Source organism: Hyaena hyaena, unplaced genomic scaffold (assembly GCF_003009895.1).
Source record: "Hyaena hyaena isolate Hyena2069 unplaced genomic scaffold, ASM300989v1 scaffold_372, whole genome shotgun sequence".
In the NCBI taxonomy this organism is placed as follows: Eukaryota; Metazoa; Chordata; class Mammalia; order Carnivora; family Hyaenidae; genus Hyaena; species Hyaena hyaena.
In genome coordinates this window covers 983,086-1,001,536 of record NW_024081004.1, presented here as the reverse complement: position 1 = coordinate 1,001,536, position 18,451 = coordinate 983,086, and the positions used below count along the sequence as shown (strand labels likewise).

At 33.8% G+C, this 18,451-nt stretch overlaps 1 protein-coding gene and 1 non-coding gene across 3 annotated transcripts in view; one reads left to right on the top strand and one right to left on the bottom strand.

Annotated features, from left to right (window-relative positions):
* NIPBL (NIPBL cohesin loading factor) overlaps positions 1–18,451 on the bottom strand; it is a 199,048-nt gene that overhangs the window by 9,923 nt on the left and 170,674 nt on the right. For both annotated transcript variants that reach the window (XM_039250518.1, XM_039250519.1), the window contains exons 33-42: positions 14,332–14,440; positions 12,683–12,819; positions 8,493–8,633; positions 8,276–8,369; positions 7,678–7,832; positions 7,083–7,173; positions 5,446–5,619; positions 4,936–5,126; positions 2,950–3,057; positions 800–1,000 (exon numbers count right to left, since the gene is read on the bottom strand). In XM_039250518.1, coding sequence (XP_039106449.1) covers positions 800–1,000; positions 2,950–3,057; positions 4,936–5,126; positions 5,446–5,619; positions 7,083–7,173; positions 7,678–7,832; positions 8,276–8,369; positions 8,493–8,633; positions 12,683–12,819; positions 14,332–14,440 — 1,401 coding nt within the window. The remainder of the gene's footprint in view (positions 1–799; positions 1,001–2,949; positions 3,058–4,935; positions 5,127–5,445; positions 5,620–7,082; positions 7,174–7,677; positions 7,833–8,275; positions 8,370–8,492; positions 8,634–12,682; positions 12,820–14,331; positions 14,441–18,451) is intronic.
* On the top strand, positions 11,332–11,433 carry LOC120244170. The gene has a single exon (XR_005531483.1). It is a non-coding gene; the product is annotated as a small nucleolar RNA U13 (small nucleolar RNA).

The following is an 18,451-nucleotide window of genomic DNA, read 5'->3' as shown; positions in this document are numbered from 1 at the left end:
AATTTAAATTTTGTTTTATTGAAAAAAAATCTGGTTTTGGGATAATAACAATCAACTTGTAAGTGATTAAATACAGAAAAATATTTCTTTTGCTCTTTTCAAAGCTTTACACACACACAGACTAACTGGTAAGCTCTATGTGGGCAGATACTAAATCTGTCCTATCCACCATTTTATCTTCATCTCTTAGCACAATGACTACCACACACAGCAGGTGCTAAATAAATATGTGTGTAAAATTAATGAATAAATTAAGAGGTAAGCTTAAACAATAGGGCATTCTATTTTCTTGGTTTAGGTCCTGGCCAATTCAGCCTGTGCAAAAGCCCAAAGGGTCAAAATCGTAATTACACAAAAGTGGGCTCTTTATTAAGGGAGTCAAGTTGAACAAATAAGGACTTCAGCAGCCAAAAACCTGGAACAGTTATTCTAATAATATTTGATTGTGGCAGAAATAGTGAAGTTTCACCTTATTCATTGAATTAACTTATCCTCCAAAGTGATAATTTAGTGATGTAGCTTATTTAAAGTTATGCTTAAAGGAACTGTTATCAAGTTTATAAGATACTCAGTATGGAGACACAATTATATTTTATCTCTCACTGTATTTATATTCATGTGAAATTTCCCCTCCAAATCTGACTATATGCCTTGTAATTAATATAGAAGGTATAAAGAAACACACATTTAATATAGTCACTATTATTTACTAAAATGGTAATATTTTCAAAATGCTGACATTAAGCATAAAATTTATAGAACATTTATTTTCTTAAAAGAAGAAGATGTTTATGCTTACTGCTGTGTCATCAAAGAGGTTGAGTAAAGAAATTAGAAAGGCCCGTCTGTGCTGGCGGTTCCCACGGATCATGGAGTAAAGGTGCGAACACAAGGCGCTAGAGGACTCGTCTTGTCTGAAACCCCTCACAGGATCTTTTAGGCATGTGTTGATTGCCTGTTGTACCTGATAGGACATCTTCATACCAGCCACTGCTTTCATCTGAAATCAATAAAAGCCTTGTTTTTGTAATGCAAATCAAGAGTCAAATTAAAACCACACTTTGAATATTATAAGCAGAGGCTAACTCCACTGTTTAGTTTTTTCACTTAAAATCATAAAATCATGAACTCCAGTGAGGTCAGGAATATTAGAGATTATTTATTGCAACCCCCTCATTTTATAGAAGAAAAAATCAAGACTCAGAGAGCTGTAACTGCCAGGATCTCACCTTAGGGACTAGAACCAAGGCATTCTTATTTTCAGTCCAGTGCGCTTGCTGGACTATCATCTCTAGCTCAGTCTTAAGAGTTAATTTTACTTTCTGTCTCTTGTATGTTTTAAAGGCTTGTTATGTGCTCTGCACCTGCGAGTACTGGTATATTAAAGCAGGTTCATACATTGTCCAGGGCCTGGCCGTTCAGGAAGTGTTCTTTTAAGGGTGTCCCTTGGTCTCTCTTGATGTGATTTTGGTTATTTCCCTACTCGTAGTGATAATTTGGACTCTCCACCATGTGTGCTTCGGTTTGTTCCTTGAAGTAGCCTTTATGAGGCTGTCTTCCTAGTAGACTCTGCCTCCTTTCCTCCCAGACTCGGGGTTCAGAGTTCTTTGGCTTCAGCCCTACTCTGAAAGATGAAGGCGGGAAGTACGGAGCCTCCTATTTCTCCACTATCTTCTTCCCCTCCCACTAAGGATATTAAGAGTTAAGTTTAAATGAGAATAAAAAGCTTGGGGGACAACTCAGTTGCATGTTTAGAAGTAAATACAGTAAAACCTTGGATTGCGAGTAACTTGTTCTGTGGGTATTTTGAAAGATGAACAAACATTTTTCTTAATATTTATTTTTGAGAGAGAGAGGGAGAGAGAGAGACCGAGCATCAGTGGGGGAGGGGCAGAGAGAGAGGGAGACCCAGAATCTGAAGCAGGCTCCACGCTCTGAGCTGTCATGTTAGCACAGAGCCGGATGCAGGGCTCAAATTCACAAAGTGCCATATCATAACCTGAGCTGAAATCGGATACTTAACTGATTGAGCCATCCAGGTGCCCTGAGCAAACATTTCTAATAAATTTTAACTTGAGAGATAAGCAGTGTCTTGCAATACGAGTAGTACATGATGCTGAATGACACATGATCACAACTGAGCCAATGGTTCTTCTCTCTTTCTCTCACTAAGGGATCACAGGTGATCATCTCCCATGCTTGGATGCTTGTTCTCAGTCTTTGGTATTTATCAGAAATCAGTGATTTTTCAGAACGATGGAAGGTGCCCACAACTGGCACTAGTGTATTTTTGGTCACTTCAAAGCACCTATGGACAGTCCCTTACTTTTCCATACAAGAGTGAGTCTAGAAATGCTTTGGTTCATTCTAGCTCAGGCTGCTTACAGATATAGACCCTTTCCTCCACTGCTTTCTTGCCCGTTATATTACAGTATATGACAAGAGTTTATTAATACTGTACTGTAGTCAACATCCATGCGAGCATACACAATGGCCTCCATACAGAAAAAGAATCCACTGAACCAATAAATAGCAATGATTCCGTCAGTGATAGTGAATGTCATCCTACACAAAAACCCTCCTCTCTCTTGTCTCCCTCACATTAGCCATGAAGGTTTTCAAAGGTAAGTGCAGGTTATTTTTCTTTATATTTTGTATTTTATTATTTTGTATTATATTACAATATTGTAATCATTTTTATATGAGCATTTTTGGGATGTGGAATGAACCACCTGAGTTTCTATTATTTCTTATTGGGAAATTCACTTGGATATGTAAGTGGTTTGGATTATGAGTATGTTTCTGGAACAAATTATGCTCGCAAACCAAAGTTTTATGTACTAAGCAAAATATGTTATTCTAATATGAAGATGGGCAGGACATTATGAAGGAAATGGAATACCAAAGAAAGATGTTTAAATTTAGGTTAATCAATTTAAAAATACATACATGAATAAATCCAGCATATTTTTTGTCTATTTCCACCAGTTGCTGATCAGCCTTGTTCCTCATAGCCGGTTCTGGGTCTGTTCCCATAGCAATTAAATATGGTACACACTAAAAATAAAAATAAAGGGTTTATAAGACATCACGGTAGTAAAAGCTCTGTATGTCTCATGACATGTTAAAACTCACTGTATAACTGGGATATATGAATTTGGCTTTATAGGCCTTCCTATAAATGTCATGTTTTAGTGTTCTTTTAAAAATGATTAATCTTCCCTTAGATTTACCTTAAAGAAAAAAAAAAGCAATGTTGCATCAGCAAAAATACTGATGTGGTGAGACGTAAACAATTTCAGTGTGAAGTAAAGGTTCTTTAAACATAAAGAGCTCCTACACTAAGAATACCAACTTAAGATTATGATATATAATACAAACGTATAACCCAGTAATTTTTCAAGCTTGACTGGATTTGCTATGTAAAGATAATATAGGGCAAAATATACTTTGTCTTCCATGTGCAAAACTAGGAAAATATAAATTCTTCTGCAACAATGATTTTATATATAGGGCTTCAATGATCAGACAGTTCAGTTTGATAGCTAGTGCTTTGGTAATAGCCATATTCACTGGACTTCTAAGGTCAAGAAACACCAATGCTATGTTAAGTGAATCTGAATCAGTGGTGAGGAGACCTGAAAACTACAATCAAACAAACAAACAGTAGCTTAAAAAATGTCAATGCAGCACTAACTGAAAAGGATGATCATGGATTAAATCCTGAATCAGGGGAAGAAAGTCCATAAAGAACATTACTGGCTTATCTTGCAAAATATGAAAATGGACTTTATATTAGATAATACTGTATCAGTGTTAAATCTCATGAATTTGATGACTGCATTATGGTTTTGTGAGAGAACGTCCTTGTTCGTTCTTAGAAAATATACGCTGACGTGTTTAGAGGTAAAGGATTACTGTAATATCTGAAACTTACTATCAAATGATTCAGAAAGAAGCATGTGTATGGAGAGAGAAAGCAAATGTGGCAAACTGTTAACAAATGGTGGAATACAGGTGACCAGAGTAAGTTCATTGCACTACTCTTGCAATTTTTTATAAATGTAAAATTTAAAAGTTAAAAAAAGCAAATACAAAAAAGCATAACCACCTAAGGCCATTCAGAATACCAGCAAAGAGTCCTAAATATCTCAAAAATTTGAGAGTCTCAACATACTACTGTATATTTTATTAAATGATCTTGATGATGACTCTGAGTCATGGACAGGCTAAATATTCATTAGTATGTTTAATTTCAGGACATCGGGAAAAACAAAGCATATTCACATATAGCATATTTTAGAAAAAGTGACACAAAAATAGCCAAAATAAAAAATTTTAAAGATACAGGCTTCTGATGTCTCCTTCTGTAGTCTATGGTACTCTCCTGAGCATGTCAGACGGTTATACACTACTACATCAGCATCAGCTGCCAATCCTCAGTGATGTCTTTATTATGTTAGTTGGTGTTCACATCAATGTGCTGAGGTATTACGTAGCTGATATTACCTTCAATTTACAAACGAAGGAACTGAGCTTAGGTAATATAATTTACTTTTCTATGGGCTATACATCCACCCTATTAACAGTTAGATAATAGTCTTAACCCCAGTTAACTCTCTTGACATTACAGGCTATTGATTCTTAGGGACAGAATCAATATGGATTAAAACAAACCGTCCCTACCTAGAAAACTGATTCCAAGTACATATTCTACCAATGTAACCTGGAAATTTGTTCAATAAAGACAATATTTAGAATATATGGGTATTTTACAGTAATGACAACCCAGGAGATGGATTCTTTTTTGTCCTAAATGGACAAAAAGTTAACAACAAAGATGAATAAAGAACTACTATTCTCTAATCACAATGTCATCAAATGTTAACAAATCTGGCTCTTATAGTAAGTGCTGCCACTATAAAACATACTCACCTGAACTGGATGAATAAGACCCTGGTTTAGGGTCAATGCAATGACGTTCAGGGCAAAGTGGCGTACACTTGACTGGGTGTGAAAAAACGCCTCAAGCACCTGTTTGAGGTAAAGCTGCATGATGGAACTACTCATCCCTGAGGATACGTCACCCATTTCTTTTAGATCTTCCTGTTTTGCAACTTTCTTCCCTATAAAAGTAAACATATTAAGAACATGTATATTAACTTTATGAATTACATCAAATTAGGCCACAACCAAAAGTATAAAACTACAGGGAGTAAGTACTCTGGCTCAATGGCTCTTAATCTTTTGTGTTTATGTCTCTGTGAGAGGCACCTTTGAGAACCTGATGAGAACTATAATCCCTATCCTCCTGCAAAATGTTAATGTCTGCACACGTGTTGTCATATAGTAGATAAAGAAATTCAGGTGTCTGCATTAAAAAAGAGTCGTATAGTATTCTAATTCCAGCCACACTGTAAAATGTAAAAATACATCTTTACTCACAGTCTCTGTCTGCTTGCTGCATACGTGTATCCTCTTCTTGTAGGTAGGTCTGGAGGTTTTTTAACACTTGTATTTTTAAATTTACTGAGGAGTTCTTATCAGATAAAATGTTATTATATAAATTTTTCACCTCTTGCTCAAACATTAGACTTGGATGCTGAATAAAGGCAAATCCTAAAAAGAGAAAAAAAAAATCTTAATACACTCATATTAAAATTTAATGTAATATTAATGAATATGTTTATAATTTACATAAAGAGCTCCTTTTCAAAAATTAAAACTTAAAATGACCAGAAGAATATATGCTAGTGGCCTTACCCAGAGAAGTATTAGAGCAGGTACTTCTTTCCCCATGAATTAAAAACAAGAAATTGCATTTCAAAGGAGAATTTCACACAAGAGGAAACCTTGAGGAGGGAGCAGGGCCTAGTGGCTAGGGGAGTGGATTAGGAGTCAGGTGTCTTGGGTTCTATTCCTGGTCCACCACTGACTTGTAGTGTGACCTTGGGTGAGTCACATAATCTCTCTGTGCCTCAATTCTCCATCTGTAAAATGGGGACAATAATATTTACCACCCACCTACCTCAAAGGGACGTTATCAGGATTTAAGAGGTCATGTCTGTAAACATTTTTTAGATCCCTAACAGTAGATACTACATTGGCATTATTAAAAAAAAAAAAAAAAAAAAAAAAAAAAGTGTGTGTGTGTACATCCATTTGATGAAACAGAAAAATTCTAAAATAAACCAGAGCTAACAATATCTTCCATTTATTTTTTATAGCATTATAATGAAGGCACAATGTTGAATTCTATAACAAGTTAATAAGTAGCAAAATAATACTATTCATGTTTATTTGTACAAAATGCTTATTTATGTAAGACAAGATGAAGATCCATAATGATAGCAAGTATTACTGATGTCAAATAACAAACTAAACTCAAAGCATAGAGTGATCAGATAACTAGTCCAAGGTCACACAAGCAAGATGTCATTTATTAACTTGTCTAGAGGTACTATTTTGTGGACAGTGCTACTTCTTCAAGTTACAATTTGCATTATTTCCTCTCTGCATTAACACTGTAGCTTTTGTCCTTTCATGTAACATATGCCCAGACTGAATATTCAAAGGTACACATTTGGCTTGAAGTTTTAACACTGTTTCAGTATAACTCTCTAAAGTAAGTGATATCTGAATTTTTAGTCGATTTGCTATATGTAATTTTCTGAAAGGGATGAAGGAGGACTAAGATTCTAAGATTTAAGTTTATTTAAAGAAATCAGTAAACATTTAGTCTGGTTTGGGTAACTAAAAATTTATTTCTCATTTTTGTTCAAAAGACTAAAATGGACAATTGTTCATGCATATTAAATTATAAACGTTGTTAAATGCTACCAAAATAAAGTTTCTCTGATGAACAGAGTAGTTATAGGACTTGCTCAAGGTCACCTAAAAAGTCACTGGCTGAGCCAAGAACGGAACCCAGGTGTCTTAACCCCCAGTCCTATATTCTATATATCAAATCCTACTGTGAAACAGAAACATACTTAAACAAAAAAATAGTTTAGACTCACAGTATTTTCAAATTTGCTCAAATTCTCAAACTAAAATTATAAAGAAACTTAGACTTAACTTACCTAGACCAATGATGGCTTTTGTTTGCACTTCTTCATCTGAATGTTTTGTAAAATACATCAATAGTTCAAGTACTTTATCCTTTATGTTAACCTAAGGAGAAAAAACCTTATTAGTGTATGAAGAAGAGTAACTTCAATCAGTTTTCAATTATAAAGGAAAAAGACTAAAGGCAAATAATGAGAATTTCTTCACGTGAACTTTATTGAAGAATAAATCACCAGTAAATTTATAAATCCATAAAGTTTGGAATGGTGACATTCAAAATAAAAGTCTGTGATAAAGAAGCTTGTGTAAGATGCAAATTAATGTAATAATGAAAAATAATAAAGTCAGCTGCTTAACTCAGTGTGCCTACTGTTACAAAGCTGATATAACTGGTGTAAGCTTCTTATGACAAATCAGTAACAAGCAGCTGGTGGATCACAGGCTAGTCTGAGGACCATGTTTTGGGTAGCACTGCTTCAGAATTCTCATTAAACCAGACTACTCAAAAGCTGCTTTCATCCTAGGTCATTAGTAATTTTCAGTTCACAGGGTCACATAGCCCTATTTTTTTTTTTTATAGCAGCTAAGTAATTAATATTAGAATCTTACCTTACTGTTGCCTTTAAAATCTTCTAGATCAAAATCAAAATGCCGACATAGTGCTCCAACAGTGAAAAGGGATCTAAGAAGTGCTGGTTTGTTTGTCAGAAGTGAAGTGTTATTTGGGTCCTCCTGGTGCTGACTTTTTAACTTTGAAATGGCACCTAATAAAGAGAAGTAATATTTACTTATAACAAGCTTTTTACCCTTGAGTTATTATCTTTAAATAATTACTGCTATGTTGTTAGAGGTAAATTTTACTAATGGTTCTTAAATGTCACACACATCTATCCAGAATTATGACAAAATATCTTACAGCCTAAAAGAATTAATGTAAGAAAAAAAAATGCTATTTAAATTTTAGTTTAAAAAGTGGGCAGAAAACTTACCAACAGTTACTTATGAGGTAAATTTCTAAAGTAATTATATTGAGTTATTAAGGAAACACAAAAGATGCTAGAAAATATTGCTTCTGAGAATGGCCCAGGGGACAATCATACCTCTTAACAATTCCCCTGATGCTGTCTTATACAGGTGTTTTTAAAAAGGAGCTAGACACACTACAGAGCCCAGCAGAATAACTGTAAAGCCCAGGCACTGAACTTACCATAGTATCTATTGAAACAGGCCCATACAAATTTAAAATTTTGTGTCACTTTATTTACAACTGCTCCCAGACAGCTCACACAATGTTGCACTACCTAAAATATATTAAAAAAAGTTATCATTTAGACAAGAGCTAAAGACAAAGGTAAACTATAAGACCTAGTTATCATTGTGAATTTTATACTAAGCAATAGAGAGATGGTAAACTGAATGCTTACAGTCATGCCATATTTGATGATAAGCTTCATTAAATCTTCTTCAATAGTAGCAAGGAAAGTTTCACTTGGATGCTCCATTAGTGGTACAACCAGCTCTAGGATTTTTGCAACATTGCAGATAACCATGAAATCATTCTGTGTCTACAAGGATAAAATCAGTGTTTTATGAATATCAAAGTCTGACAAGAAAGTTTATATATTTTTATGAATTTGAGGGCTGAGGTATTATGAATGTCAGCTTTCAGTTAAAAAAAGACTCTTAGATGTTTTTCTTTTAATGTTTATTTATTTTGAGAGAGAGAATGAATAAGTGGGGCAGGGGCAGAGAGAGCGAGAGAGACAGAGACAGAGAGATGGAGAGACAGAGAATCCCAAGCAGGTTCTGTGCTGTCAGCACACAGCCTAATTCATGGCTTGATCTCATGAACCGTGAGATCACGACCTGCACCGAAACCAAAGACACTTCTCTGAGTCACCCAGGTGACCCTAAAAAAGATGTAAAAAAGAGCTTTTTCTTAAGGTACGGAAGGAAGAGCATAAGAAAGGAACCTGGATTCTAGCTCTGCCACTAACTTACCATGTAGCCTTTCGGTTACTTAATCACAATGGTACAGTTAGTCGTTTTTTTTCCCCTAAAAGGTTAACACAAGCCAATTTTGAACAAAAATGTTTAACTATTAACTGAGTATTTTACCAAGACTGATACTGTTTTTAAGATCAGTATTTTTCAAACTGGAGTATGTTAACCTAGTAGTTTTCAACTGGGGGTGAGTTTGTCCCCATGGGATATCTGGCAATATCTGGAGACATTTCTGTTGTCCCACAAGAAGAGCTGGGAGGTACTGCTGGTATCCAGTGGACAGAGGCCAGGGATGCTGACAAACATCTGTAATGCTCAGAACAGTTCTTGACAACAAAGAATAATCCAACCCTAAATGTCAATAGCCCTGAGGTTGAGAAGCCTTGTGTTAACCCTTTTTATGACAGATGAAAATACAGAATCCCAGAACTAGGTATAAGACCTCTTTATTTTAAAAATTTAAAGTTTAAAAACTTTTATTAAAACCTAAGCAGTTTAAAAATAGAACATTTTAAAAATAAAAAAGGTTATTAAAGGATTTATAATAAAGTCTCTTTCCAAAAAAACCCCATCTCTTTCCCACCCCCTATCCTCCAGTCACCCAGCACCCTTGCCCTAAGGCAACCAGTTACTAGTTATTTTTGTGAAGTAAGACATTCAACATGTTTTTATCTAGTCAAGTTATCACTCTTTCTTCTTAGCAACAGGTTACTGACACTCATTTTGAACTTTTCTGAGCAATAAAAAACGTGCCCATGTGACATTCAGCCATCCTCACATCATACCCATAGCATTAAGTAAAAAAATGAGTAAGATGAATACTTTCAAGTAGCATAGAAATCCTATCATTCCTTGTGGTCTCCCATTCCCACCCGCGTTAAGCAATAGGGGATGAGTTAGAGTGGGTCTAGGGATGAAGAGTTTTTGTCAAAATAAATTCATCTGAGAATCATAGCTAAAATTTTACTTTGAACTACTCTTAATACTACCAGCCTAGAAAATCAAGTAAAAGAAATATCTTAAAATTTAGAAGAAAAATTTAAAGATGGAAAACATGAAGGAAAAGAAAAGAATAGAACACTAAGAAAAATATCTGAAATGATTGTAACATAAGATGTTTTAAGATCTAAAAAATTTAGAGACTTTTCAAAAAAGGAAAGAAAAAAAAGTCCCACCATTCAAAGGTAAAATGGTCAAATGACATATAAATATATATGTATGTATACAGTCAAGTCACAGAAAATTAAGTACAATTGGTTAATATCATAAAAAAAAGATGTTCAATCTTCTGGAAATCAGGGAAGGGAAAATGAAGCAAAATGAACTATTGCTTTGTACTTGTCTGACAAAGAGCATAAAAATGACACAGATGGTCATACATTGGTTTCCAAAGAGGCTATAAAACAAGTCCACCAGCAATCAGGAAAAATCTATTAAAAACCCAAAACCAGAACCAAAAGAACATTCCCTTAATCTAGCATTAATCTAACATTCCTTAGAATCTATCCCAAAGAAAAAAAGCATCAGTATGTAAAGGTATATGAATAGGAAGGTTTGTTAAGGAATTATTTGTAGTGCCTATCAGTAGGAAACAATGTAAATACCTGCCAAACTGGGAAATGGTTAAATATATCATAAGATATCCATAAAATGGATTATATATATATATGTGTGTGTGTGTGGTGTGTGTGTGTATGATAGGTATATAACATACATATATATGATATATATGTATGATAGGTATATAACATAACCAGATTTTTAAAAGTTTATTTATTTATTTTGAAAGAGTCAGAGAGCATGAGCAGGAGAGGAGCAGAGGGAGAGAGAGGGAATCCAAGCATGCTCTGCACCAGCATCCCAGAGCCTGATGCAGGGCTGGATCCCACGAGCTGTGAGGCCATGACCTGAGCCGAAATCTAGAGTCTGACCCTTAACCGTCTGAATAACATAGGCACCCCATAACATGATTTTTAAAAACCCAGTCAACCAGTTATATATGTGTGCATCTGCACAATTACAGAAGCATGGATACAGAATGTAAGGATAATCCGGGTTGTTTCTCCTGAGATGAAGAAGAATAAAGATGGAGGTAGGGTACAAGAAACAAAAACATTTAAATGTGTCTAACATATAGGAGATGGCCTTATTTATATAAAACTTTGTGTGTGTGTGAGTGTGTGTGTGTGTGTATGAAACTTTCCAACATTCATCCTTCCTTTTGGCATACCCACAGGATCAAATAAAATATATTTATAGATCCTTTTGTAGTTCATAAATGTGACGATTGGGTGTTCACGCTATTATGTGAAATGTGCCTCTCAATCATTGTTACAACCTTGGCACATTACCCATCTGATGTGATAAAAAGAAAATTTATATATATGTACGCACGCACGCACGCGCGCACACACACGCGCGTGCGCACACAGACTACACAAAATGTTTTCAAAGTAATCTTGCTAAAAAAAAAATATTGATTCAAACAAGGGCTATTTATGCAAGTTACATTATAGTCCAGTTCCTAGAAGCAAACAGACATGGGGACATGGGGTTAAATTCTAGCTTTGGGACTGGTCAGCTGTGCAACACTGGGCAACTATTTATATTATCAAGCTTTAGCTCCTTATCTGTAAAACTGAGATAATAATGATACCTACTTCACAAGGTAAATGAGATAATGCATGTAAAATTCTTCACAGTATTTGGCACTGTGTTCAATAAATATTAGCTATTACTGGCCATAGATTATACATTAATCAATTTATTTCTTAATTTAACCTAAGCCCTAAAAATAGAATAGGGTCTCAGAAATTATTACAAAGTTGTTTTTATATATTTATCTTCTGGTACTTTCCTCAGTTCTTAAAATTTCTCAGGACATCCTGAGGTCTTTCATCTAGAACTTCCTAATTTAGATCAAAAAACCAGACCACAGCAGCAAAACAAATCTAGTAAACAGTTAAAATTAGCTCCTTAGAAACACTGGGGACATAGCAAGTAAAAAAAACATTTTACATTTTAAAGACTTTAGAATATGTAAATATTTAGTGTTTGCAATAAGCCACTTAAGTCACCAGGCTCATATAAACTGCTGGATTATTTTATGTAAGCAATGTTTTATTTGATTTTTACATTTTATCTTAGAAAAACAGAGTATGTGCAATATTAACTTAAAACAGCTACTTAACATCTCTGATATACTAGATTTTCCATACTCAACCTACTGATGTATTATAAAATAAATATACTCAAAATATATTGAAATGACAAATGAAAAGCAAATTCAGAATCTAAAAGACAGTACTACTTCTAAGTGAGAGGAACTCTGCCTCATTCACTTTTGAAGTCTTCACAATAGTTACAACATTTAGTTAGCATTAATAAGCATTTAGCTTCAGGAGCTTATGGAGAAATGAAGCCAGAACTTTATTTTTAATATATCAGAAAAATGATGTCTTATAAAACTTGCCACAAATATTAGAACATATATTTGAGTACATGACACAGTTGATCAGTCAGTAAAAATGTGGATGACACAATGTGAATTCTAAATTTAAAATACTTACTACATGGTAAGACATAAAAAATAGGACAGCTCTATACTTACACTACATTTAGTGGTAAGGTATGGCTGCATAGTCATGGCATGCTTAACCATGAGCTGAGGTCTTATTTTGCTGAATAAGAACAAAGTGGTTATGCAAGCTACCAATCTTCCAGAATTCACACCTTTATTGTCAGAGTCTGGAAAAACAGAGAAATAAGATACTAAAATATGACAAGGCAGTGGAAATTATACAGATTATTTAAATTACTCAATATTATCCCCTGAATTGATTCAGCACATACTTCAATAAAAGATTAACATTTCTTATGATGCTAGACTTCTTAAATTTTTTTATTATAGATAATTACATATATTAAGAATAAAAGACAAAAGAGGCTGTGCTATGGAAGGCAAATTTTACACTGAGGGGTGGAGGACTGAAGTTAAAAAAAGAGAATAAGTTAAGAAGTTTAGGAATGGGCTTTTGGGAATAAACATGGTGTTTCTTATATCTAAAATGGATGGAAGTAAGTATGGGCAAGTTAGCAAAGCAGGAGAAAAACAATTTAGCTGAGGTGATACTGTGAGGGCACTGGGAAAAAAGAGAAGTTGCCGTGGGAGAAGACTGTTAAAAGCCTAGAGTAACAAATTAAGAAGCTGGACCAGGGCTATATCAGAAAGGTAAACCCACTGCTGCTCCAATGGGAGGGAGATGCTGTTAGTTAGGAGATAGAATGGTTTTTAGGAGGCAAATTAGTTTTTAGAAGAGATTAGCAAGTTTTCAACCTTAAGTGACAACAGTATCACCCTTAAAATCTATGATAGGCAAAAATAGGGGAAACAGAACTAGTAGGTAAAAAGAAAAAGAGGTACACATGGAAAATGGAAAATAATTAAAGAAAAAAAGGCATAAAAATATAAAGGATATCAACAATTTCCTTAGGTGTCATAATGGTACCTCTGTAAGAGGCAAGTGGCCCCCAATTCTGGAGAATGACCAAGGCTGACTAATGTTCCTCATCAATGTACATTAGGAGATACATTAGGAAGTAATGTTAGTCCTGGGTGCTTTAAGTAATAGATTATCAATTATAACTTTTACAGTTTTATATATTTACTTATAATCTGATTAATAACTTCAGATTTGTGACTGTTAAATAATGTAATAGATAATAAATATTAAGCATTTAAGGAATTTGTCAATTTAAAAAATATTAACTGCTTTATCTAGCTCAAGATTAAGCACATTTTACATAACAATTATAAATGGTATTAGGAATGTACTACAAATATTTTAAAAACATTTTTATAATAGTTAAAACAATTTCATTTTGAGAGAAAATTTTATATCATTTAAAAGATATCAAACAGTTTTAGAATGACTGCAACTAGCTAAATACATATTAACCCCTGGACTTTTGTTGTCTGTTCAACATGACATCTAAAAGATATGTAGAAGAGATGAAGCCTAACCTTTTATAATACTACTCTAAATAATCTTAACCTAAACAATATAATCTAGGCTGCAACATCAAACAAACCAAAAAAAAAAAAAAAAAAAAGAACCAAACAAACCAAAAAACACCTTCATTTAAAAGTGAAGTAGCTATTAGGCTAAGCAGAACCAGAGGCAAAATTGAGAATGTGTCCAAAGTATTTTAAAATATCTTATAAAATCAACTTAATGACCAATATATAAAATGTCTTACCAGCTAGAGATTCCTCATATTTAAGAATGTGCTCAACTAGGTTATCAACAAGTTGAGTACAAGCTTTCTTCACAGGTTTATATGAGGAATCCTCTTCGGACTTCAACAACTATATATGTATATATATAAAAAAAAAAATCCCAGTATAATTATTCATTAGGCAATAATAATATAAACGCATTAAATGTGTCCATAAGTAATAAGCTTTTCAATTTGTAATTAACAATTAATATGGAAAATGCAAATAAACAAAAATATATAACAAATGTTTAAAAATACCTCATAAACCAGTAAGTTATACTTTCAAACGATGTTAGTATGGAATATTTAAACTGCTGTGTGTAGGACCTGAGGTAGGATATGAGAGAAATGAGAAAGGACCTTCCTTAATGCCCAATGCTAGTTGAATTATTAAAAAAATTAGAATTCTATCCCTCATTATTTCAAGTCTTTTGATATCTCAAAAAAGTAGGAGTTAATTATACTTTCTATATAATTATAACTTCATCTGAATGTACCTTAAATTTTAAAATTATAAATTGTAAAACATAAGGCTAGATTTCTTTCTTATATTATCCTTTGCCAAACTATTAATAAACAATGGTAGAAAAGTGTTAGAAATGAGAGGATGAAGAAAAAAAATCGGTCTATCTATGGCCAAAAAGTAAAACCAATTCAAATTTTTATAATCACAGGTCAACTGTAAAGTCATCTAAGGTATATTTGTTTTCTTAATACAGATTAGCTAATACAACTTTGGGCTATAAAGAAGTTGAAGTGTATATTTGATTTTCATGAAGAGCTCCAGTGTTGTCCAATATAATCTGCTGCAATGATGGAAATGTTCTGTATCTGCGCTGTCCAATATGGTTGCCACAAGACAGATACAGCTATTAAACATTTGAAATGTGGCTAGTATGCCTGAGGAATTAAAATTAAATACAAATAAAAATTCAAATTGAGTTAAAAAAAACACGTGGCTAATATTGGATAGCTCAAGTTAAAACCTTCGCTACAAGATGCATGAATATTTAAAAGAGTTGACAGCAATCAGAATAACAATGCATACACTGCCCTCATCCTCTTCAATTTAAAGAAATAAGAAAATTTCAATTTTCAGTTTTAACTCTGTACAGCAAATTCTCCTTGTCCTCCTCTATAACTCAGTTCCTTAAGCAGTTATTAAAACTGCATGCTAGCTTCTTCCAGGCAGGAGCAGAAAAAAACAATCCCCTCTTCCTTATTTTTTCTTTTCTTCTCCAAGACAAAGTATACACAAAAGTATAAATACATACTGCTATGTGCCTTTTTAATTTATTTACTTACTGTGAACCCAACCCAAGAACATTTCCATACACTTTTATTCCCAAGGTACTCTCCCCTTCCCTTATTCCATTTTCCTGTTTAACTTCAAGGTAACCATTATCAGGAATTTTATACTTTTTTGCTTAAAAATGGTATAAGCTGTATACTGTTCATAATTTCGCTGGATTTTCAACTTTCTAAAAGGTATACTGGATGTAGTCTTGGCTTGTTCACTCAACATTATGTCCCTAAATATAATCCCAGTTGTTGTAAATGACTATATTTGATTCATTTTAACTGCTATCCAACAGGCTACTGTATGTCAATACTGCAACTGATCTATTCTGAAGACAGGTTAATAACACTTTTTAGTGGCATGAGCACTCTTTTATCTGTCTCCTGGCACACATATGCAAGGTTTTCTTCAGTATATACCTTGAAGTGGTCATAGGAGATATAAATGTTAACTTTATGAAATACTGCTGTATTTTTTCAATTTCGTTATAGTATTTTCTCAATTAGTAGTAGTTTAAGAGATACTGTTTAATCCTTTTCTTCTCCATCATTTGTTATCACCTGACTTCTCAATTTTTGCCAATGAAATGGGTGTTTAAGATATCGTCCTGATTTGTATTTCCCATATTAATAATGAGGTTGGACACCCTATAGGCCATTTGTGCTATTTCTTGTATGAAATGCCTAATCATGACTTTTACCTATTTTCCTACTTGGAAAATTATATTGGTTTGTAGGAGAGGAGTTCTTCACATACTCTTAATAATGTCCTTTCTTACACATTATATGGGTATCAAGTGTCATTTCCTAGTTTGTGACTTGTGTTTTTAAGATGTCTTCTGATTAAAAAACTGTACTGCATTATAACGCAGTGAAATCCATCAATCTTTTAAGGTTAATGGTTTTGTAACTTGTTTAAGAAACTCTTCAGAAATCTTTTCCTACAGAAAGGTCAAAATATTTTATTTATATTTTCTTCTAAAAGTTTTAAAGATTTTCTTTAATCTATATGATGTGATTACTGAGTTAAAGGAGCAATCAATTCTTTCTTTTTAAATTTATATTCAGGTTAGTTAACATACAGTGTAGTTTTGCCTTCAAATAAAAGCCAGTGATTCACCTCTTACATATGACATCCAGCACTCATCTCAAAAAGTACCCTCTTTAACATACATCTCCCATTCAATGCCCCCCCCATTCACTCCTCCAGCAATCCTGTTAGTTCTCTGTATTTAAGAGTCTCTTAATGGTTTATCTCCCTCTCTGTTTTTATCTTAATTTTCCTTCCCTCCCCTTAGGTTCATTTGTTGAGTTTCTCAAATACCACATGAGTAAAATCATGTATCTTTCAATGACTTATTTTGCTTAGCATAATATCTTCCAGTTCCATCCACACTGTTGCAAATGGCAAGATTTCATTCTTTTTCATCACCGAGTAGTATTCCATTATGTGTATGTAATGTAATACAAATTTATATACACACCACATCTTCTTTATCAATTCATCAGTTAATGGACATTTGGGCTCTTTCCATAATTTGGCTATTATTGATAGTGCTGCTATAAACACTGGGGTATATGTGCCCCTTCAAATCAGCATTTCTGTATATTTTGGATAAATTCCTAGGAGCACAACTCCTGAGTTGTAGGGTAGTTCTTTTTGAAAGAAAAATTTCTTACGGATAGCCAATTTTCCTAGCCCCATTTACTGATAAGTCTATCCTTTCCCCATTAACTGCAGTGCCACTTCTGTTTTATAGTAAGTATAAAACATATCCTATCTATGTGGAGGGTGATTTCTGGGATCTTTCTCTTGTTCCATTGGTCCAGTTAGTACCACACTATCTTAACTACTATATCTTTAAAAGTAAGTCCTTATATTTGGTAAGGCAAGTCAGTGCTCCTGCATTTTCAGAATTGACAACTGCTTTCAGTTCTCTGCTTTTCTATATATTTTTACAATCATCTCAACATATTAATGACTATTTTTTCCTTTCTTTTTCATTTTGTTATAATATTGTTTTTCTTCTTCTTTGTCTTTTCTTAAAGCAGGCTCCACACCCAATGTGGGCCTGAAATCTAGAGCCACATGCTCTATTGACTGAGCCGGCCGGGGGCCTCTTGATGACTTTTTTTTATTTTTAAAAAAATTTTTTTTTTTTTTAATGTTTTTATTTATTTCTAGGAGAGAGAGAGACAGCGTGAGCAGGGGAGGGTCAGAGAGAGAGGGAGTCACAGACTGAAACAGGCTCCAGGCTCTGAGCTGGCAGTCAGCACAGAGCCCGACGCGGGGCCCGAACCTACGAACCGCGAGATCATGACCTAAGCGAAAGTCGGACGCTTAACCGACTAAGCCACCCAGGCGCCCCTTGATGACTTTTTTTTAAATGAGATCTCTTTGAACATTTTTCTATTTTGCATGATTTTCAATTTAAATTTGTAGTTTTTCTGTCAGATTTTATTCCTAGCTTATTAAAAGTTATCATTCAAAAGTATTAAATTTTATCAAAAAATTTTCCTGTGTCCCTAAAATGACTACATATTTGTCTTTAGTGTAAAATCATACACATACACACACACACTGATGTTAAACCAGCATTATGCTTACACATGCATAAGTGCATGTATGTACATATACAGATGTATATGTGCACATATATACATCTTTATCCATCTTATTTTTGATGCATTTCAAAGTAAATTGCAGATAGTATACTCCCCCTTCTTTTTCCCCTTTGAGACACAATTTACATGAAATGAATTATACATTTGCTTAGTTTTGTTAAGTGCATTCATCATC